The sequence below is a fragment of the Seriola dumerili genome, unplaced genomic scaffold (genome assembly GCF_002260705.1).
Source record: "Seriola dumerili isolate Sdu_G_001 unplaced genomic scaffold, Sdu_1.0 BDQW01000138.1, whole genome shotgun sequence".
Classification (NCBI taxonomy): domain Eukaryota; kingdom Metazoa; phylum Chordata; class Actinopteri; order Carangiformes; family Carangidae; genus Seriola; species Seriola dumerili.
In genome coordinates, this window is record NW_019174393.1 from 6,672,519 (window position 1) to 6,696,502 (window position 23,984).

Sequence of the window (23,984 nt, forward strand, 5' to 3'; positions counted from 1 at the left end):
AATGTCTGCATGTCAGGTTGAAAGTTTTATACCTTACTTCAGCTTTTTCTCTGTGGTGTTTAAAGATAAGTGAGGACTTTCAATGGAAGCAAGATGATGCAAATGAAAAAACATTACATTAGTCTTAAGACAAGATTAAGCAGAGACAGCACGTTCGCCAAGGGGACACAGCTTATAAAAGCCACATCGAGACCTCACCTTGGCTACAAATTGTCTGTCCTTCTGGTCCAAGTTGGCTGTGGGTGCCACGTAGTCCTTCCAAATGCGGACCTTGCGCTCTTTCGCAGATCTGGCCAAAAACAAAATCACATCATCATCATCAGTGGTAGTCCTCACCATTAGCCAGATATTAAGGACATAAAGGCTTAATCAAGTGACTAAAAATTATTCATTTGGCTGGAAAAATGCTACAGAAGCTCATTAAAGCGAGAAAAATTCCTACATGACTTGCCAATAGTCATTGCTGCAATGACTGTAGAGAGAGGATGTCACTGCAGCACAATAGAGTGAATTGATCCTCTGAAACAGTGGTGGCATAAATCTGTACATGCTTGTGCATATCTAATTTCCACAATTACTTCCAATACCTCAAGAATTAGCATGCACACTCTTGATTATTTATATCTTGTATCAAAGCAGTGATTTCCAGAAAAAAAATGTAATGTAAAATGGGCTCCTACACTTTTCTGTCACCTGGTGACACCTGAATTAAATAATGTGCAGTGAGGCCTCCTGTCTGCAACCAACTAAAATGATTAATGATATGTTTATTAGGAATCAACAAGACTTTTTCATTAACATCCTAAAGTCCTTAAAGACATGTGCACTATCCAACTACTCTAAAAGATATAGGATTACATTCAACAAAAATCAAGTTTTCTGTGGACAACTAAATCTCTGCTGCAGTTGCGCACCGTTCGGCAGCTCTGAGTTTCTCGGCTCCCTGGGTGTACACAGCCATGGACCAGTCCACACAGCGGGCAAAGCCTTCCTTCAGCAGGAGTTCTGTGATGTTTCCATTCTGAGTCAAAGGGAAACAACAATTAATTACACAGAAAACTTTGGATTTTAAGGACACTGCCACGACTGGGTGTTGATTCCTGTGTCTTACCGGGTGAAGGATGGTGCCCAGTATGATCTGGTTGGGGCAGCTTTCCAGGATGATCTGAACATCTCTCTGCAGAAGACGGGATTCAGTGAAGAATTTGGCCTCTGCTGCAAATGCTTCTGGTGTCTCTGTACCATCCGCTTCCCGCTTGAATGTGGGACACTAGAGAGAAAAAAACACAAAAACACATTACACAATAATACTCATGCCTCAATCAATGGGTATTTTGCAAGCAATGGAAAATGTGTTAAAATTTGTCCAAGAGAAGCATGCATTTTGTCTACTGCAATTCCCTGCAGTCAACTAGTAGTTCTTGCAGTTTTTTTTCTTTTGATATAATCTGCTCTGTGTACTACCGTTACCCTCTTTTAACTGATGTCACCTTGCTGTACATGCTATCTGTATTCTCCTTTTAAGTGTGGCAAAACACCAGACAGATATAAACACACCAGGCACAGCGAGCAGACAAGCCTTTTAAACAACAAGACAAAGAACACCTTGCAATGGATGTAATATCTTCAAGTGGGAGATGAAAAAGATTAGTTATCTTGAGTGGTCCATTGGCAAAGCTCAGCTTGGTGAAAGAGATTGATGGAGAAATTTAGTGGAGCGGATATGACTCTGCTAGAACAAACACAGACCTAAAGAAGTGACAATGCATTCGTTTCTGCTAACTACTTAGTGTTACGGAAGTCTCTTGCCACTGACATCTGTAAGTGCAGAGAGTGGTGGTGGTTACCTTAACTCCAGACAGCATGACAGTGACCAGGTAGTAGTCGGGGAGCAGCAAGGCACGAACAACACTGCCGTCACGCACATGCTCGATGATGGCTGGAGGGAGGAAGAACAGAATGTAGAAGTGTTTGAGGAAGGAGAGGAGACTGTGTTGAATTATGATGAGCAAACAGAAATCAAGCTCTTGGATTAGATGTGCTTATTTGTTTATATGCACTGTGATTCACAGTGGATTATGTAGGGGTGAGGATTGAATGATGAGGGTGAAACCCAACGTCTGATTCTTTTCACGAAAGTTGCCCAAAGGTTAGTAAGGCTAGACTAATGAATCTCTGAATTTATTTCATTTATTTTAACCTTCCTTGTCATACATTGACATTGTCATAGCGTGAATTCTTTTTCAGCAATGCCCTGCATGATACTCACCAAATTCAAAACAATAATACCTGTCATCTGCTAAAAACAACCAGTGTTTGCTGAGCAGTGGGCTCGAAGTGTTTTGCTAAAGGATTGCTTTCTGCTACTTCTCAAAAAGGAGAATTTCATGGCCTCGTCGACAAGACTGTGTGATCCACTAAAAAGTGATACTCTGACCAAAATCCCTTTTTATCAAACACTCACTACTGTAGGCTTCAAAGGTCGCTGTAAAAAGGTCAGCAGTTTGTGGTCACCTTGAATTCATTTTGATTATGATGAATTTCAAGTTTTCATAGCAGAAATAGCAACAAAATGAACATAATCCAGTACTCTGCTCTTAGCCAAAATATAGCTAATACAGTACTTTTTATGCTATTGCTGTCAACACTCTAAAAGGTCACATGCAGATGGGAAGAAGGAAACTTTTTTTTGTTTGTCTTAACGTCCACCTTTCAAGCCTACAAAGGTGAATACTACACAAACAGATTTTTGGTGGAGTGTCCCTTTAAGGTTTTGACAATGTTATCTGCTACATATCAAGGTCAATTCTACTAGAAAGCTTTTGAGGTATTACATTGAATTTGTCCCCAAAATCATATCACTCAACTGTTGGCTCTAACCTCTAAAGTACTTCAAAAAATTAGACAGGATGTGAGTCACCTTTCCTGAGAGGCATTTTGCGCATAAATAGTATTTTGATGATGGGTTCTCTCAGTCTATATATGCATTCTTTCTGTGTATGACTTGTGTGGATGCATAAGTCTGTGTGTGTGTGTATGTTTGTGTGTGTGTGTGTCTGCATAAGCAGATGAGAGAGAAATTGGTATTCTAGTTTTCACAGCGACTCAGTGCACATTTAAAGCGCTTTGGCTGGATTGCTGCCTCCAATTCCGAGACAACGCTGACTGTCTCTCGTGAATGGTAAGAACAAGAAATAAAAGAAAGGGAGAAAAAAAAAAAGCCTTCCCCGGTTCATTTTCCCATTCAATTAAAGGGTAGTGAAATGAGCTGAGCCACTGTTAACAGCAGTCGCCTGGAAATGAATTGAGTGGCACATTACACCTCGGGTAGGTCAGAGATGAGAGACTGGAGGAATGAGCCGGTGAAGGGTGATATACTGTGTGCCATTACATGCCCTGAAGTGGATATTTGGAGCGAAGCCTGCAAATTTGGCTTTTACGAGAAAATAGAGGCTTATGTAATATTGTGTGTGTTTTTATATGCCATGTGTCTTTCTTTCCCAGGCCAAGCTTTTGTCTGTGCGAGTGTCTCAGTACACATGCCCCTCCCACATTCATTACCATTGATGGGTTTCTGGTGCAAGGAGTCGACGAAGTTGCGGGGATTCTCTATGGTGTATTTCATGTCGCGGATGGTGTGTGTGCCGCCACCCTCACTCCACATTCCCTTCTTGGAAGACTTTGACTGGTCTTCCAATTCACAGAGTCTGGCCTGCTCTGGACTGGTCACACAAATAAAAAGGAAAGTTTAAGACACAATAAAAGGAACACCACAAAACACATTTCAAACTGTTAAAGTGGCAAAATCAATACATTGCTCTCTGTATATGTACTCAATAAAAGATAGCTGACTGACTTCCATTTGAGTTTTTTGCTGCCATTTTTTAAACTAATTGAAAAACAAAAGAAAAAAAGATGTGAACATGGAACATAATTTCCCTCTCGTTCCAAGCCGCCTCCTTTAGATACACTTGCATACAGACAGTATAAAGGCTGAATACCTTAAGATTAATGTACTGCATAAATAAGAAACAGAAACTATATTAAATTTATTCTACTGAATTAGTTAAGCAGCACAAAACTTGGTTTGCAACTGAAACAGCTGAGTGAAGATGACATTGAAACTTTCACAGATGGTTCCCTTTTGAGAACGAAAATGCCGTCAGTGAGCACAGCTGCACTGATGCTGTGGTAGCTGGAGTTAAAATATTCCTCATAACTAGGTTACAAACAGCTCTGTGAAGATCAGAGGGTTTTTGAGTGCCATAAAACCCCTTTGACAGCCCACTTGAAAAATAACACAGCTAGCTCAGCCTGTTAACAAGTTGCAATTAATTTCACACTAGTCAGAAAGGGACACACACCGTATCTAACAAGCAGAAAAGGTTTTGATTGTGGAGTCGCACCCCTTGTTAAGTTGAACATGTTCTAATTGCTCTTATCCAGGCTGTGTTAAAATATGGCCTAGCCAAAGCCTTGTTCCAATAGGCAAATATTAGCATTACAAGAACTACAATTACAGCAACTTGTGGCAAATGCGAGCGGTCTTTTTTATAAACTTCTGTTATGTTGGATTCATTAAAATTCTTCAAGTTACAGCAACAGTTTTAGCTCTTCGGTGCAACAAAACTGTCACTGGTTATAAACTTCAACGTGCACAAGTGCTCATTAGCGGACTGTATGAGCTTGGTAAGGCTCCAGCTTTGTTGAATTAAGTGCAGGAGAAAGTGCTGTTCCTGACAAACTGCACTGTTGTTTTAGTGGCAACCAGCTGATGACCAGATTATAAGTGCTTAAAAAATCTATTCAAGCATTTTGTGAAGAGACAATAAGCATGTTTGACAGCTCCTTCAAAAGCAACCACACAGCTGGCTACAAACGCCACAATTAATTCCATGCTGGCTCTCTAAATTGTGCAGCCTAATGCTTTTTGAGGGCCCTTGTACAACTTTAATTATTCAGAACTTCAAATGGCCAACAGGCTTTTGTTTTTCCAAGAAGCAATGGCTGCCCAATTGATATAAAACTAGCTATGTTGACTCGTGCTTAAAAATGAACAGTGCATAAACTGAATTTTTCACATCTTGCTGCCTAAGAGATACTGTTCAAGTTGGCAAGACAACAAAGTGGGTCTCAATTAAAATACCACACACATAACCTTTTCTCCAGTTGTGTGCTCTTGACTGGGCTTTTGGACTCCCGCCCAAAATGGCGTCAAGTTTGCCTCTACACCGATTTAACTACGAACTTCAAATGAATCAAAACTGTTTCTTGCTTACTGTGCAACAATAGTGAAACTTTCACTAAGACGTCAATTGTGTTTAAGCTACTTAGAATTTATGTGATAAACAGGAACAGAAAGCTACAAAGATAGAGAGAAATGCTAACAATGCAATCAAGGAGAGCAGACATTGTAAAGCCACAAAAATAAATGGAAAGAAACTGACAAGCAGAGATTGGTTAAGATATAGAAATAAGTCCATGTGTGGAGGCAGATGATAGTGAACTTATCCGCGTCTCCAAATAGACTGATTTTTTTTAGGTCAGCAACTCCTTCAAAACAAGACATTGCTTCAAATCAGAATAGATATTGAAGGGTAAGAAAGTGCAACACTGAGCAAGACTACTGGAGGAACAAGGACCAAGGGAAGAAAAAACTATTCCAATTCCCTTATATTTGAACATGCTGTAGGCTACATCTTTCATCTCCATATGGCTCCCTTGTGCAACCAAAAATACTTTAAATAGATACAAAATGTTGAACCTTAGTAAGCTGTCTTACAGCTCCCTGTTGTCTTTGTAGAGTTTAAAGAGGATGTAGGATGTCCTGTTCCCTTGTGTACTTAACTGGAAGGGTTCCACTCCTAGTGAGCAGCGAGGACCAAGCAAGCACAGTTCATCCCCCCAGACTTTACACCCCTCAGCCAGCACTCCTCTGGGGCTCCAGTTAAAAAGGAGCAATGGGGGGTTATAAAGCACAGTGTGTCTCCATGTTAATATAGCTCCCCTCTGCTCTGGTGGGTGGGTGTTATATAAACCAATCAGTCAACCCTCCTGCCTGTGGTTTTCATTTCTCTAAAGGGAAGTGTAATACCGTGGAATCAGACTAACTTACAGGGTCTAACCACCTCAGTGAATGGATTAAGCATTTTTAAAGAAACTGAAACACAAGACTGAGTGGAGAAGCTTGAGTGCGTTTCAAAATCTGTATGTCTCAGCACCAAGGACAGCATTTTTTATGACTGTTCAAGTCAAAGTGAAACTCATCTGTGTGATGTAAATAAATCTAAATCTGCCTGACACTGACATATGCAATGTGTAGGTAGGATACATTTAAAATTCAATCATATTTTCACTTTTAAAGTTTTTTGTGTGTTTGAAAGAGTGACTGTGTGTTCTTTTTTTGCTCTAATAAACCAGCACCACACAACTGTGCCACAGCGTGCCCTGGTGCAGTCCTGAACACTGGCCCGAGTCCTTAAATCCATCAGTTCGCTGACCGTTTTCCCAAGTTGCAGTCAGCGTCTGAGCACATGTTTAACTGCACTGTCTGAAACCATCATCATTACCATCACCCCCATAATTATCATCATATTATAGTTAGTGTGATCAGTGTAGCCAGTCACGAGGGGCAATGATATTGGAGGCTTGAGCATTGAGGGAAAAACTAAAGCCTGAAGTCCTCGCTGAGTAATGGACATCCCCTTTGGCCAAACGATGCCCGCTTACACTTAAAGCATCATTTACATTAGTGGTTGTTCTGGGCCATTGCACAGAATGCTTGAAATGGGTCATTAGTGGCAAAATATTCACATCATCTCTGTTCATGTTGGAAGATACAAATGTAGCAGCATGAGTCAAATTGCTTGTAATGTGTGTAATGTGCAAATACTGCCACTGGGGGGGATATACAGTACTTTGTCATATAGCACTGGATGTGAAAGTGTATTTAGGGGATTGCTGCTTGGGGCAATGTGGCAGTAAAGGACTACAGAGGTACACTGATGTAGCAGCAGGGTAATACTGCCACCATCTGGGACACCATGGCTTTATCTGAATTCTCCACAGTCTACCAGTTGACGACTTATGTATATCGCGCCACAGATTCACCAGTGTTGAAGCAGAAGATTAGATCATGTTGCCAACAGTGATTTCCTCCTCATTCTGTGAAACTAATTATAGGGTTGCAAACAAAAACCAGCTCTGACGTCCAAATTTACTTTAACCACATTGAGTGAGCTAACAGTTTTGGAGGGAAAGCATTTCATATCAGTGTCTTGCATAATAACACACCCCAAGGTCAGTCATGCCAACATATCCGATTATAGCATCATAATAAACATCATACATAGTAGAGAATCTGACATAACAACAAGAGATCCCAAGAGACATATAGTGGAATCATATATTGCTTGGGATATTGGATTAAAATATATACTGGTACACAAAATTTCAGCTAAATGTGTTTACTTTTTGAGTCATCTCACCAAAAAGCAGATAGATAGGCAGAATGAAAACCTTAGTTACTTCCACATAAGTAGCAGTTTTATGATAACCACTAAATGTCCTAATACTAAGTGTTAGACGCCTGACAACATTGTGTTAAGCATTTGGAACTGTACAGGTGTAATGCCATTCAAAGGATTCATGTCAATAAACAAATAGTGGTAGAGAGCAGGTAGCATGGAAGAAAACATCTTACTTGTTCCCTCTGATTCCTTCCCTGCGGACTGTGGCGAGGCCCTCATTTACCAGAGACTCAGCAATGTTCTCACCTGTTGTGTCTAAAATGAGAGGAGAGAAAAAAAAACTTTTCAGAAGAAATAGAACACTTTTTAGAACAGTATGGTTACAATTATACAGCAATTAGTTCAGGTCAGGTAATTTTACTTGCAGCTAATAAGCTAGTACAGTACTGTGCGGCTTAAAACTATTAAAAAATAGGGTATTTAACACAAATTCTAATGTTATGTTAGCACAGAATATTATATATTGTTATTATTATATATTATTATTATTATTATTATATAGTATTTCAATAGCACCCGCAAAACCTATAATTCTGGGGAGGCCCACTGAGTTGCCCTTAATAACAGTTACATAACTGTGTAACATATGATTTCCACATTACAAGTGGGTTCAGTACATATACATACTACTGAAAAATATAGGGCGAAGGAACATTTATGGAATGTGTATTTTTCCCAATCCATGATGTAGGTGGACATTGTTCAGGGGTAGTGTTGGATGTGACATCGCACTCACCTTTCCCCAGGTAGACCATGCCATACTCCCTGCCCAGTGCAGTCTTGATTTCCACAGTGAAGCACACTTCTTTGCCGATTAGCTTCTTGCGCAGGAACTCTCTGGCTTGAAAGGCCCATGGCTGCAATTCAGACAGGAATATGAATGTATATCTCCATATGGTGATCGGGTCAAAAGTTAATCACAACTAATTAAAGTTCACTTTGATTCAACAGTAGCAGCCGAATAAAACAACTAGCAGAGACATACTGCTGCAGTAACAAACAGAATCCGTCATTTAAATAAAATGTGCATTTTATTATTTTTTGACAAAAAAAAAAAAAACAGTTGCCGGCCCTCACTTCAGGTTAAGTTTCCTTTTGCCCTCCGACAGCCACAGCCCACTTAAACTAATTGAAAATAGGACCCACTACATGCAATAATTAGTAGCGTGATGATCGCGTACGCAAAAACTGTAGTAAACATGTTTTTCAATATGATATGATCTTGGTCAAAGCAAACTATTTCTGTCAGCCTGATATCAATTGATTTTTCTGTTTTTTATCTGATAAATAGAATAAAGGCATGACCATCTGTTGAGGCCTAATTGGAAAAATGTATTAAAAAAATAAACAGCAGACACTCACATCTTGCAGATAATCAATTTTTTATTTTAAAAAAAAAAAAAAAAAAAAAAAGGGCAGACAGTAGTAACATCTGGCTGCCATGAACAAACTGATGGACTTCAAGTTTTCAAAGGCATGATAAGAAAACATCAAATTACACCAGTGGTATCTTAAAGCCTCGAGTTCAACTGAGCATTGACATGTTTATGTCTAGGCTACATCATTATTTATACGAACAGGCATGGTCCGAATACCAATTCATACATAATTATGGTACAACTATTTAATCAGACAGAAGATAGCAAAGTCATATGACAAAAATTCCAAAGCAACATCTTCTCCCCATAGTCAAAACAAAGATGCACACAGCAGCTTGTTTTACCTTTGCCAAACACACAAATATAAACAAACACAAACATAAAGGGACTCACCTCATCAGGGGTGTCCTTGGTGTCGGGCTGGCCCTGAGCAGCTCGACGGGCCATGGCTCCAGCTCGGATATTACTGAGATTGATCTGACGCTCCGGGGGTGGGCCACCTCGAGGCTGGCCCCGAACAATGATGGCACAGCCCGACAAGACCTGGAGAGATGACAATAAAGACTGTCAATTGCAGAAGATACAGTCAACAGTAATAGTACTGGCTATTGTTTCATTCAGCAAATACAGGTTTTATCTTTAAACCCCCTCTCTTCTTGCTTCTTAAAATCTATTCATCACAAAAAGGATTATGGAATTGATGGGTTAGAAAGACCAGTAATAAATACCAGACCACAACAATTGAGTCACCTGTGTTGACGGAAGATATCAATGGTAGCTTTCAGTTTATAATTTACTCTCAGACAATACATATGCTCTGGTACATTCAGCAAACCCTTATGTTTGCATGAAATTGCAGCAAGTGTCAGTCTGATAAGCACTATCAGATGGTTATGCTGGATTAATTTGAAATTCGTGTGACATAAACAAGTACATCAGGTAAGCAAATAAAGAAATTATCAATTTAAGCAGTGAATTACATCCGAGCGTGTTCAGCCTGCTGGGTGGATGCTAATCAGTTGCCAATTGAAAAAAATCAAAGTAACTTTAAATGAGCAAAGTCTTTAAAGACATAACAGGAGCCTGCACAACTATTATAGCTGTAGAGCTAGAAAGCAACTTCACACTACATGTTGCCATGGTGATAGTATGTCATTCAAACGCAAGGTGAGATCACACCATCTGATAACGTAGCTAAATACTGAAAAAGATAACCTACTCTTGGGTTTGACAACCATGGCATTTACACGAATCTGAGCAAACACCTTTTATCTGCGGACTCTCCAGGGTGTCAGCAGGGAGCATCACTGAGGGCTGTTGATCTAAGATGTGGGCAAGATAAACTCCTCCATCAAATCACCACTGTTCCCTACTAACTGACTCAGTCTCTCCAAGTATAGGCTAAGCAGAAGGGTTGCTGTAATTTTTACACATCAACCAGCCATTGAAAAAAAAAAAAAAAAAGGAGGCAAAGAGGCACTACCCCCTTTCTCTGTTTACAAAACGGCCAAGTTCCACTTGGAAAGTACTACATGGCTTTGCTTGACTCCATGATAACATTTCTCAAGGCACAGAGCTGACTGTATTAGATGAAGGTTCTACTACATTACTTAATTATGTATACTGTTTGCGTAGTAAATAAAAGGCAAAGTTAATAGAAACCTAGAAAAAGCTAAGAGTTCATTTGAAATTAATTTCTTAAAATCATATTAATCCAACTACTCTGACTCCGGTGCACTATAAAGATGCTATAATTATCTCTTCAAAAAAACCTCAATTCCTTTGGTAATAAACCCACAAGCGTATAACCTACTCACACATGTCCTTCTCCAGGGAGGATACCAATGGCTACCTGTTTACAGTGGTTGAACAGTTCTAAAAACAGCCCTTCTTCAAATGCCTGGAGACAGGTGTAATTATGTGCTCAGTATGCTCTCTGTGATAAAGCACATGCTGTAAATATACAGGTACATGCTGATGAGGAACATGAGTGACATGCACTTTTTTAAAATAACCCCAACATCTAAAACAACTTAACATACACCACAAGATAACTGAAATTATATCTGTTTGTTATAGTGAGTTGAACCGGGAATAATATATACATACATGTTAATGCCATGATTATCTAATCAATTCCCAGCTAATTCAGTCTCTAGAAAACAAACAAAGGTGTGGATATTGATATTGTGGTAAAGAAGCTGCCATCTCAAATCCTAAAATACCCGGTAATTATGAAAGAAGTTTCCCTGAAACAACTATCCATCCCTTAAGCAAGGTAACATTACTTTTCCATGAGTTTCATGGTGGCAGATTAAACACTGTCGATCTACTGGACACCTTCCATAGGTCAAACTACATTACTATGCAAAGGCATACAATGAAAAAATCAGTTAACTTTATTTGGGTGAGTAAAGGTTAACTTGCCTTTAGATCAAAGTGCCTGGCCAGGTCTAAATGAAGGGTGAAGTAACATATGGATGAACAGACACTATACACTACCAAGATGAATGGGAGATTATAGGGGGAAAGAAAGCTGTAGCTACGTGTCAGTTTCCCGTGGTCGGTTTTACCCAGCACAGTGAGGAAATGCTCCGTCTGTGACTGTAACGGTTGAGACACATTATCCAGCTCGACCACTACAGAGCGAAATCCTATATTTACTAATGTGAATAACCGGTGCTTTAAACCGCTGAAATAAAACACAATGACACTTAAACTCTTGAGAGGGACACAAATGAAACGACGTTAGCTTTTACGCAAGTTGGCTAAGTACTCATTTAAATGTGGTCAATAAGATGAATGAATTCACTTTGTTTAAACGCTGTCGACTCCGTGTTTTAGCTGCCCCACAGACCACGAACTTTGTTCATTTAAGTTCAAACTTGCTGGACAGTAAACGCTGGCTAGCTAACAGCCGTTAGCTGGGAAACTAAACATCTGTTAACCTAACAGCTAACAAGTTACAAAAAGGCATTAGTGTCCAGCCAGCTTGAATATTTGTAAATGTAAATATAATTTGTCTCGTCACAATGGACTTTTGACAGTTTGATATCTGTCAATACACTTTACATTTCCTGTGAAATAGTTTAAGTTACTTATAGCTACCTACCAAGATAGCAAACATGTGCTAATGTCAGTTGGCTTCAGCTCATTAGCAGGCTAGCAAAGTTAGTAGCAAACCAGCTAACTAATGTTAGCTGTAATGCTGCCGCAGCCAGGTGAGCTGCATGTTACTGACAGTTTTTATGAACATAATGCCAGCACTTACATTCTACAGATAACTGTATTCATGTCGTCAAATAAGTTCAATTTAAGTTGTGTGCCAACCGAGTTTGATTAGCCATCATTAGCCCTCAGCTCTCTAAGCTAACTAGCTATATCCCTAGACTCACCGAGTCAGCTCACATATTCATATGTTAGGATTCCTACCATTTTCACAATTCCTCTTTGCAGAGGAGCAGTCGGAGTAGGGGCTGTCTGAGTTGGTGCCGAAACGGATGCCATGTCCACTGGTTTGAGATATATCGCCGTAAAGGGGTGACCAGGTAAGGGAGCTGGGACTCTGAAGTGAGTGCCTGTTCTACTGAAAGCCAAGAGAAAAAGGCTGACCACCGATCAACACACACGTTATACCGGAAACACACTTTGCCATGCATACACACACGTCAAAACCTTTCCGGGTTCGAGGAGCAGAATGAATGGAAGCGAATGGAGCCTCTTCTCGACCGCGTAGGCAAATTGAAATAAAGTCTTCCGGAGCGAGAGGTGCGACACGTCAGCATAGTGTTAACCCCTAATGCTGCCTTCAAGGTGTGTCGGAAAATATTCTTTCGATAAGCACCTCACACGACGGAAGCGCATTGCATTCACAAAAGAAAAAAAAATTGGACAAAGTAATTATGAATTACGTCCTCAGAACTTGCCCGAGAATCAATGGTTTAAAGATTTCTTTAGTATTAAAGCAATTACGTGATAGAAAAAAAAAAATAAATAAGATATATATATATATATATATGCTTGAAAAAAAAACATTATATTATATATATATATATAAATGATAAGGTAATGATAAGGTAAAGGCCTAAATATTGTAACAGTTGCCATNTAAATAAGATATATATATATATATATATATGCTTGAAAAAAAAACATTATATTATATATATATATATAAATGATAAGGTAATGATAAGGTAAAGGCCTAAATATTGTAACAGTTGCCATAAACAGTTGTAACAGTTGCCATAAAAAAAATAAAATGTTCAGGGTTTTGAGAGCACAATATAGCCTATGTGTAAACAATCTAAAATCAAAAATTTTGCACTTTGGATTAAGTATTCTTAATATACATTGTAACTATTTATTAGTTGGCAGCTGTACTCAATTTTTACCTCTGCCATGAAGGTTTTTTTCACTGGTGCCTATTTTTTTTTATAAGCAAAAAGAGATTTCAAGATTGAAATAATATAAAGCAAACAGGATATAGTTTTAGTCATGACATTCTATTTCTTTTTTTCTTCAGTGTTCTATATAACAAAACAACACATTCATGAAACATATAGACTCTTCTAGTGGCAGACATTTCAACTTGTCAATGTAGGAAAAGCACAGGTGGAATTACCTACGTTAATGCATGGCTGCATTCCATTTTTGTGAGCCTGTTCCAGGGCTCTGGTAATGTCTATGCTCTGTGACTAGGGTGATCTTGCATCAGATGAAAAAAAAAATATTTTAACTGTTCTGTTTTGCGGCAGCTTAGTTGGACATGGCAGCTCCCAGACATGATTGTGAGTAACCGTGTGAGTGGGAAGCAGGGCATTGGACTTCTTGAAAAGGACATTCATGCTCGGGGGACCTACTCCAAATATTTGGAAGCCAAATGCCTTGTTATGTTTTTATATATCATGACTTTTAATGCTCAGGCATTAATTCCAGCAAGGAGTAACTCGTAATGACTGCTATGAACTGTGTGTGAGAGAGAGAGACAGAGACAAACAGATGTCTAGAACAGACAGAGATGGATAGAGGCTGGATACCCACTATCAAAGGAAACAAAAAAAATGTACACATTGTTAGATGAACAATATTTCAAAGACTCCAGAAGACTTTCTTCTTAAATTTGTCCATGTGATACAAGCGTTGTTGCAAACAATCCCCTTTCTCAACTCAATCACCTCTATGTCTATGTGCATGTATACACACTGCGCATTGTAGAGGCTAATATAAACATATGTGAATTGAAGGGTGGAAATTATGACTTTGCACAAGTATTTGTGATTCTGTTTGTATGTTTGGATGTTCAGGCCAGTTAGTCAGTAGTTGTTAGGGGAATTTTAACTGCTTGTCAACAACTACAAATTATCCAGCTAATATATTTTGATATTAATGCAACCTATTTATGTACCATATTAATCTTGGATAATTCAAGCAAGCTGCCAATTGCCAGAACATCTCCCATTTTTGTTAGTCCTAATGAAAATAAGTCGGCTGGAAACTTCTAACTCACTCACTTCAGCAGCTTCAGGAGAGAGGTTGGTATCATGCTGTCACCTGCAGGGAAAAAGAAAGAAAGAAAAGATGGTGATTTACATGATACATTATGGATGAGCAATCAGATTAGATTTTATCCTAAATAGTATCATGCTGAATAAATTAATGACAAAATGATGCAGTATCTGGCGAAAAAAAAGTGAAGGCACTCATCATCTACATTTTTATGAAAATAAAAATAGCAAAATAGGAAGAGCTGTACTCACAATGCAAAATTAACATGAAAGATAATCATGCATGAACAGGAGCCAAAACACATGCATCCTAACCTAACACTGACCATAGGTACGTTGTATTAAAATTGCCCACTGTGTTCCTCTTCTGGTAAATCTGTAACTGTCATAGGCTGTGCGGTTCCTGTCTTCCTGAACAGCAGGGGAAGATTAACTTGGGGAATTGCTAAAAAATCTTTGATGTACATTCGTGGATTAATGTATACAACCTTACACACTCTTTGGCTAATGTGCATCATAGGGACACCACTGTAGGTTTCTGACATAAAAAACTGACATAAGCTATATCATATAGGCCTGCAGAAGGTCACGTTATTATAGCGTGCTGCGCAAAGTTTTAGGGAAAAAAGCTACATTTGTCATTAACTAAAGATACTCGGGAGAGCAGGAGTATCGCTGCTTGATGGACGTTTGATGTCATTTAGCCAGCTTGACATCATTTTTATGCGTGTCTGAGTATCATTGCACAGTATTCATTTAAAACCTATTACAAGTATGAAAAGCAGAATAAAGTGGAATGATCTCAGTCTGTGGACATACAGGAAAATATGGCGAATAACGAGAATTTGAGACATTGTTTACAAATTACCCATTAAAAAAGGTTTTTGTCCTTCAACGAGCTGGTGTTGTTAGTTCCAGACAATGGTGGACGATTTTGTGGTGATGAATATTAACTGTTGTAATCCTAATTATCCAAGTTTGAATCTTTAAATGAAAAGGTGGAAACTAAGATTAAGGCCACATCCTTGAACGTCTTACTGTAAAACATTTAAGACACAGTTAAAATTAAATGGCAGGTTAAGACAGACGGTTTTTGTGGTGTAGCTTCCTGCTGAAATCGGCACATTTGGCATGACAATGGAAAGAAAAGAGGTCTGTTTACAATAAAAGACTTAAACACTCGTCTGCGTTAAAAGAATAGTCAAGAACATTGACTGAAGTAAAAATCAAAAACATGGACATTACACGAAACTCTTTGCTGTCTCAGAACAGGAAGGAGAAAATTGCCAGACAAGCGAGCATGGATGCAAGTCCCGTTGCGCACACGGCACTTCGGTGCGCTTTGGAGAGGTTTTGGTTACCTTTTTACGCGGCTGAATTATTCACATTTTCCAACACTTCAGGACACAGCAAAGGGCGGATATATGTGTTTTATACACAAGACAAACACGTAAGACGTCAAATCTCAATGTTCACTCGTTCTGTGGGATGATTTAAGCGCTTAAACTCCCGCCCCTTCCTTTGGCGAGCCCAGATTTAGATTTACGCACCACGAATATGTGGTGCTGTCGTAACAACACAACCTAAGTACTTTAATCAACCTCGTTTGGCACACACTGTACGTGCAATAAAGTACTATAAATCAATGACCACATCAGCTCCCCGGTAATAAATAAAAAGGCTTGCCTTATTTGTCCTTTGTCTCGGTTGGCAAGGAGATGATGGTGTCCAAAAATGGCCGTCCTCTATCTAACCTGGCTGATTGTACACAGAGAGTATTATTGTCCTCTAACTCATGGTTAATGTATAATTTGGGCCATATGGCATTTTAAAATGTGAGCCTTTATTTCGGTGGCACTTCGATCTGTGTGGACCCAACTAATGATATTCAATTAGTCATTAAACAGACCAAAAGACGAGCCTTGTGTGGGTTTTTCACATAGGCTAATATTTGCTCGTCAAATATTTCCCTTTGAAACGTTTACAACGCATTTTTATCTGCTGGCTGCCCAAGGAACATCTGTGAGGGTTATTTTAGCCTCCCTCTTATGGATAAACGAGGTCCCCCAATTGGCCCTTTCCTTGCACCCATATATGAGTCTATTTGTTCACGTTTTGAGAGAAAATGTAATAAAGAGAGACAGCGTGATGGATTTATGATTTATCAAAAGCACTTTACCATATGGCAGTCGTCATTGGAGCAGATTTCCAAATGTTTGTTTTATGAAAGGAGACCAGAGATCCTTTTAATCCGAGCCACTTCACCTGGGAAAGGATGCTCAAGCCACGTGACCACAAGGCCCCCCTAAAGGATGGGAAACATGCTAGTGTTGACTATTTAGGTTCTTTGAAAGATGGAATTTCCACCTTCATTATAACATGATAACATGCACAGAGGCAGAAAATTTAAGGGCTGGACAGTGCTGCACTGAGGAAGAGAGTTTGTCTGATTGAGCCTGTGGCCGCTGCGCAAAAGGAGAGCAGTCTGAATTCCCCAGCTTCAATATTACGGTTGACTTGCTGATTACAGCAATACACAGACACGTTGAATCAAAAACACAGAAAGTGTAAGAATTCAGAGGTGGAGATATTTGTTTATAGCACTGAGTGAAGTGCCACAGCCAAGCAATCTGGTGAAATGTGGTCAGGTGCTGTCGATTCAATTTTCTGGTACAGCGATATGTAATATGTCACCAAGACAAGACACTGCAAAGACGATTATGTCATTTCTTGTTAAGTGATATCTTATTGTATTTGGCTTCTTCCAAACAAATGCAACTCAGAGTGAACAAGTTTTCTGACCCATATTTTATTATTTACATTTTATTGGATTTGTAAATGTTTGATGTGCATTATAACGAGACACAGCTCATTGTTGGACTTATACTCGGGCTACTTGCTGAAGGAATCTCTCTGAATCATGAATTTCCATGACTCAGTCGATACCTCTGCATGTTGCTTAAACCAAAAATACTGGACATTTGTTTTTTAAAAAAAATTCCCCAAACATATTTGAAATAATACAAGTACATTTTTAAAAACATTTTGTCAGCAGAGACCTGCTCATCTGAATCCCATTTTAACTTTATAATGCTCCCATTCACTTCCAGGCAATGTTGACATTTCTGGTAACAGGCCACCACGTCATGTTGAGGTCTGCAGGCCTATAAATTTCTGCTGAAGGGCGTGATCCATCGCAGTGTCATTCACCAGAGATACCTGGACAATTCTCCCACAAGTTGTTACATTTTTCTGTTTTTCTCTGTTTTCTTTTTCCTGGGGACATCATCACTTGACGAATTTAGTTTTTGGAACTTTTATCATCAAGTCTGGGAGCCAGCGGGGATGTGCGGAACAAACACTGATCTGCAAAGTAAAGGTTAATTTTTACGATTCTATTACGCACTTTAAGGCTGTTATTAGAGTTTAAAACCACGTGCAGAGACTTTGATGTGCAGTAAGGACAGATTAGACAGTAAATATCATTTAAGAAGTCAATTTCTATAGTAAGTAAGCAATTTAAAGAGACATTTAAACAATAGAATGTGTTATGATAAGGTGGAGGACGTGTCAACCAGCTAGGAGGGATGTTTCTCAACGGCAGACCTCTCCCAGAGTCCAAGAGGAGGAAAATGATAGAACTGGCCTCGGAGGGAGTCCGTCCAAGCCAGATATCCAGGATACTTCGGGTACGCAGAGCTGCACAAATAACCACATTTAGGCTTTTTGGAGAAAGAAATTGTCCAACGCGTCTTGCTGCACCGCGAGGTCAGTTTCAGTGACTAAAACCACCAGTGCGTCAAACCACTGCATCTTTCAGGTGTCCAACGGGTGCGTCAGTAAGATCCTGAGCCGTTACCGCAGCACAGGACTCCTCGAGCCGAAGACCATCGGAGGGAGCCGACCTCGACTCCTCACCCCCGGTGTCATCTCCACTATAATCCAGTGCAAGAGAGAAAACCCAACTATTTTCGCTTGGGAAATTCGAAAACGTCTGGCAGCAGCACGAATGTGCAAGGTCTCGAAAGTGCCCAGTGTAAGTGAGACTTTAACTCATTAGTTTCAATGTAACTGATAATTTTCCAGTATTTGATGATATTTAATGTGTTCTACAAGGTGTCATCTATAAATCGGATTTTAAGAAAGATCCACTTGGACCACGGACCCATGTGCATGGAGATCAACAGAGGTGAGCAGGGTGAGTCACCTGACAAGGTCACTGGAAATCTACTGACGATAAGGGAAAGAATGGAGGGGAGCTGATGACTCTTAACAGGAACAAAATTACTAGTATAAAAGGACAAAATGCATCATTTCCCAAATAATCTAATTTGATTCATCTTGGTTTAGTATACTGATGTAATGTGTGTGTGTGTGTGTGTGTGTGTGTGTGTGTGTGTGTGTGTGTGTGTGTGTGTGTGTGTGTGTGTGTGTTTCATGTGCAGGTCTTGATTCTTTGATTCAAGAAGAAGGGAATCAGAGAGAGATGTTTGAGACAGTGAGCAGTAATGACCAGAAACCTAAAGGTGTCCAGCAGCGAAACCGCACCACCTTCTCCCCAGAGCAGAGCAGAGCACTTGAGCAAGGTGAAGCCAAATCTTTACAACCGTATGCATGTGCCAAACTAACACAATACTGCATTTTTCCCACTCAGAAAAGCTGTTAAATATAATGCTTCTATCTCCTGAATCAGAATTCTCTCACAGCCAGTATGCAGACATGTACATGAGAGAGAAACTGTCCGCCAAAATCAAACTTCCTGAAGACACCATCAAGGTAGAGTCATGATTTTCATCATCTAAATGTTCATTCAAAATCACAGCTTCTGCTCTTGACATGACTGTGCGTCTTTCAAAGGTCTGGTTTTCAAACAGACGGGCTAAATGGAGGAGGGAAACCAAACAGAGGAGTAGCGCGCAGAGTGAGTGTGTGCATGGAAAGGCCTTTGTGTGATGCTATCACTCAGCGGCAACAAAATGGATTGAACTGAATAGTAAATGATTTGACAAAATGTTTTTGTCCTTCACAGCTGCAGACCTTCAAAGGCAAAGACATCACGTTCCGACAGTGTGTGTGAATCCAGCAGTGACACACAGCTCCACATCGCACCAGGTACAGTGTGAATTAACACTTTTTTTTTTAATCAAAAACTTTGTGTTGCCTATGTGTTCATGAATATTTAATGTTTAAACTTAAAATCTGAAACCAAGAATTTGTTGGGTTTTTTTTTAAATGTAATATTGTTTAACTAATATGACTAATATGATTTTTTAAAAATGGCATACTGTATAGTCACATTAGGACTATGTTTGTGTTGATTTGAAGGCAACAGCTGTGCCAAGAGTCTACTGTCAAAACCCAGAGGCCTCCTCCTCATACAACACAGTTGCCAGGAAATTGCACAATGGCTTCATTTTTCCAACAGAGACAGGTAAAACCACATATCATATCATTGTGTTTCATTTTCTCTATAGTATTTGATTGTCTGGATTCATGTTGAGGGAAATAATGTTTTCATAAAATAGTGACATAGGTGTTAAAGGTGTAAGAATAAGTGTAACTGTAATATCTAGCTATAGTGGGAGTAGCCATAGAAGTGTCATTCCCAGTGACACCTGGGCTTCCATATCTTTTATTTTGTCATTGCTGTACTAAATCTGCCTTGTTATTACTGTATATAATTTCTCTGCTCCAGTTTAATTTAATAGGGTAAATATTTCTTCTCTGAACGTGATTATTCATGTGATCACTTGAGAGCTGCTATGTTATTCCTGCATTTGGCTGTAATAGGAGCAATTCGCTTGATAAATGTGTTTTTTGTTTTTTCTGGCTCCTAAGAAAATTTTTGAGTGTCATTCTTTTAAGTTTGAGGAAGTTAACAAATTTCACTTCTAACTAATTTCATTCCTTCCATCTGATGTACAGGTATCAGAAACTCTGAACGTCTGACATCCATCTCAGTGCCACCCTCATTCCTCCATCAGTCAAATAACACGGTGATCCAGAACATAGACAAGAGTCCACTGGCTCTCCACACAGATAGATTCACCCTCCCATTGGTTCACCATCCTTCAGACACAAGGACACCGCTCCCTCTAACAACGGAGACAATAAGAGCAGAGTGCCCCGTGACTCACTGCTGGAACCAGCAGGGGGTTTCTTTTACTTGGAGCCAGTTTCAAACAGATGAGAGGTTTCTGTTTGCCCAGCAGCCCTGGGATGTGAGTCCACACTAGCACCTGGACTAATTGTGACCATGTCTCTGAGTATGTTTAATGTTCTTTTGATCACTGAAATCTTTTTGTTCGGGTGCCGCTCAATGTCTGGGCTGGAGGGACAGATCCTGGCCAGCAGAGGGCGACAAAGGACTGAAGTTACAACCTTGTCCCTTACACTATTTTTTTTTTTTTTACATAAACTGCAGCTTCATTTATCACTTTTCTGTGAACCTGTTCTCTTGAAATGCCAGTAATAATGAATAAGGAGTTAGAGAAGGTCATATCTTAAGTTTATTCAAAAATTGTTGAAGTCTTTCATTGGTTCCATCAGACAACGTGATGGGTTTTAAATCCACTGAGCTGACTTGTAAAGAAGACAAAGTTGATGCAGCTCTATAAGACATGAAGTGCTGAACAAAGCTGGACAGATAGGATGGTAATAAATATTTTTACTGATGTGAATTTCCAGAAAGTAAGGTGTTATGTGCCAAGGTGTGATGAAGCCAATAAACACAAGTTCTGCTTGAGAGAGTGTAGATTTTAGAGGGTACATTTAATGCTGATGGATAATGTTATAGATGCTCTACAGTATATCTGGTCAGTGATGTACTGTGATTGTAACATAAATCATAGCTCCATGGATCATTTAAGGTGACTGCTATAATAATATATGGATGTTATCTCTTTTATAGTCTTGGGCTTGCTGTGTGTTTGAATGCAGAAGGCGGTTCAGGGGCCCCTCCAAGACTTCTTTCCAGGGATGGCCAGTGGGAAAATCTATAAAAGTATAGCTTCAAAAAGTCTAAACATGATCTGATATCTGCTCCGCTCTGTATCAGTTTTTATGACTGCAACAGGGCAGAGGCATTGAATTCCTTCATATCCCTTTACTGCAGCGAGGAGACAGTAAGACTCTTGAGTTTCTCAATAACTGGTCAGCGGGGGAAAGGTTGGGATCAGAAGGCAAACAGCTTGGTCAGCAGCACGGAAGTGGCCTACTGGCAAAATGACCTGTCGGAATTTAACACTGTGAAGCCACATAGGTAGATTACACCTCCACGTGTGTTCCTATGTAAATCATCTGTGAGCCTTCTGAAGTGCTTTAATTACATTAATGAAACAGGAATATCATTTTCTCACATCGCACATAAATTGAGGCCAACTTGAATATTACTGATAGTGGTCGTGGTTACCAATGTTACCAATGGTGGTAGAAAATTACTAAGTAGTAGTAGAAGTAGTAATTTTGAAGTACTGCTACCCTTATGTAAAGTCTTTGAGTGGATGCATTTTACTGGAGTTTTCACATGCAAATGTAGGTTTTTACTCCACTACATTTATTTGACAGCAACAGGTATCACTTACTTTACAGATTAGGATTTTACATTAAAAAATCCTATGATTAGTTAATAAAATACAATCAATTTTTGTGTGGATTGTATCCATTATAAACCAGTGGTTCCCAGCCTTGTTGGTTTTAATCCCTGACTAAAAAAGCAGTGTCTAATTGGGTCCACTTGTCTGTTAGCAGTTACATTAAAAAATAATTAAAGTTTTGTCATGGTTTCATAACTGTTCAGGGCTCAAAATGGGAAAATAATCTAATATTTCACAATATAGATGATTAGAAAAAATACACAAAAAGTGAATACAGATTTGTCTTGCAGAACTTTGTTTTTCCTTCTTTTATAATGATCATCTCACGACCCTTGTGACCTTTTGGAGGAGGAGGACCCCTAAAATGGGAACAACTGGACCAAACCAGCTCCAGATTGACCCACTACAACAGTAAAATGTTGCTGACACATTTATGCATCAGTCTGACGAATCTAATAATGTCATATATTACAATATATCAGTCACAAGGGACATTTTTCTCCAGAATTAGTACTTCTGACACTTTATGGACATTTTACTAATGATACTTATGTAGGATTTTGAATGCAGGACTTTTACCTGAACTGTAATATTTCTGCTTCCAATGACAAAAAACAGTTTTTATCTCAATATAATAATTTGACACAAGCATTAATCTTACATTTGGAGCATTAACTATATCTTATCTCACGTTGAGCAACCAAACGTTTCAGAGTTGCTGAAAAGCTTATCCGAGTTCAACTGTATATCACTTAAGCCTGGGATGTCCAAATCTGTTATCCAAATGTTTCTTACGACATGTTGATATTTATGCTCTTCAGTGGTTCTATGGTTAACCTCTACTGCTTTCAACAACTTAAGAATATTTATCATACACTAGAATCTGCTGCTCAGAGCGATATTGGGAGTAAACTGCCAAAAACTGGGTAAACAGTTTCTGAGTGTGTTGCAGGCATCATCCTTACACTATATTACACTGGGGAAAATGTCAAGAGAAAGGACCAGAGGTACAGGACATGACGACATGTGATGTCAAGTAGTTTATTAAAATAGGAATAATACAAAGGCTACAAAATTCAGAAAAGGTCATATAAACAAACTCACTAACACAAAATAGCAGCTGTTACATTTAAAGTTTACATTATACAAATATATAAACAGAATGATCATGAAGTAAAAATACTCAAGTATGATATTTACAAAAATTACAAATTGTCATTTACAGGCTATTTACATTAAGGTAAATTAAATAACAGTTACAACTCCATAAGAGCATGGTTGACAAGAAAACAGATCAATTTACAACACAGTTACATGATCTGCCACATAACTAAGAATATTTGGCGTTTGGTTTCATCTGTGTAATCAGTCAGTCGTCTGCAATGAAGCTTCCTTCCTTTAAATTGCTGCTTCATAGACCTTCAGCTTGGCTGTAACCTGCGCGAGGCGATTAGATAATAGTTGGATATTGTTAATGTATGTACCATTTTCCATGTGATCTTCAGAACAGTCATCTTGGAGCTGAGAAGAGAATTTCACGCTCTAATTCTCGAGTAATGGCCACGCAAACACGGCGCCACTAAAATACACTGCTGTCAGTGAATGGGAATCGCAGGGCCACTGGATCATCATTTATAATCTGACTATCTGCCTCATCGGAAATTTTTCCCAGTTTAAGTACCAAAAGTGACCAACAGGAAGCCACTGATTTCATATCACCTGTAGTGGTTTGTTCCTTATTGAGTGGGCTTCGTTGTAGCTAAAATAATTGTGCCTGAACTTGTGGTTTTTTCTTTGTTTTTTAAATGAACACATTCTTTTGCATCTTTGACTGTTTTTTGTGTTTGTCAGTAAATTCCTGTTCAACTTTCACTTCCTTTTAAATGGTCCCCAAATAAACAAGCTTCAAATTTACCCCCGGGTACAACAACACAAACTTAACATGAAAGAAGCGACCTAAATTTAAGAAGTTTG

The 23,984-nt window shown here is 39.1% G+C and overlaps 2 protein-coding genes across 2 annotated transcripts in view; one reads left to right on the forward strand and one right to left on the reverse strand.

Annotated features, from left to right (window-relative positions):
- The window catches only part of snd1 (staphylococcal nuclease and tudor domain containing 1), a 171,632-nt gene extending 159,075 nt beyond the window's left edge, over positions 1-12,557 (reverse strand). The window contains exons 1-9 of the mRNA XM_022749010.1: positions 12,341-12,557; positions 9,302-9,451; positions 8,266-8,386; positions 7,703-7,784; positions 3,562-3,722; positions 1,848-1,939; positions 1,112-1,270; positions 915-1,021; positions 199-289 (exon numbers count right to left, since the gene is read on the reverse strand). Coding sequence (XP_022604731.1) covers positions 199-289; positions 915-1,021; positions 1,112-1,270; positions 1,848-1,939; positions 3,562-3,722; positions 7,703-7,784; positions 8,266-8,386; positions 9,302-9,451; positions 12,341-12,415 — 1,038 coding nt within the window. The 5' untranslated portion in view covers positions 12,416-12,557. The remainder of the gene's footprint in view (positions 1-198; positions 290-914; positions 1,022-1,111; positions 1,271-1,847; positions 1,940-3,561; positions 3,723-7,702; positions 7,785-8,265; positions 8,387-9,301; positions 9,452-12,340) is intronic.
- A 2,137-nt stretch (positions 12,558-14,694) lies between these two features.
- Positions 14,695-19,368, forward strand: pax4 (paired box 4). Its single transcript, XM_022749116.1, has 6 exons — positions 14,695-14,746; positions 17,974-18,104; positions 18,236-18,451; positions 18,532-18,604; positions 19,109-19,191; positions 19,273-19,368. The coding sequence occupies exons 1-6, from the start codon at positions 14,695-14,697 to the stop codon at positions 19,366-19,368; spliced, it is 651 nt and encodes a 216-aa protein (XP_022604837.1).
- The last annotated feature ends 4,616 nt before the right edge of the window (positions 19,369-23,984 follow it).

Coding starts and splice junctions, on each gene's coding strand:
- pax4 (XM_022749116.1), top strand. CDS start 14,695: ATGCATGAACAGGAGCCAAAACACATGCATCCTAACCTAACACTGACC. Junction 18,105..18,235: donor AGATATCCAGGATACTTCGG/GTACGCAGAGCT, acceptor TGCATCTTTCAG/GTGTCCAACGGGTGCGTCAG. Junction 19,192..19,272: donor TTCCTGAAGACACCATCAAG/GTAGAGTCATGA, acceptor CGTCTTTCAAAG/GTCTGGTTTTCAAACAGACG.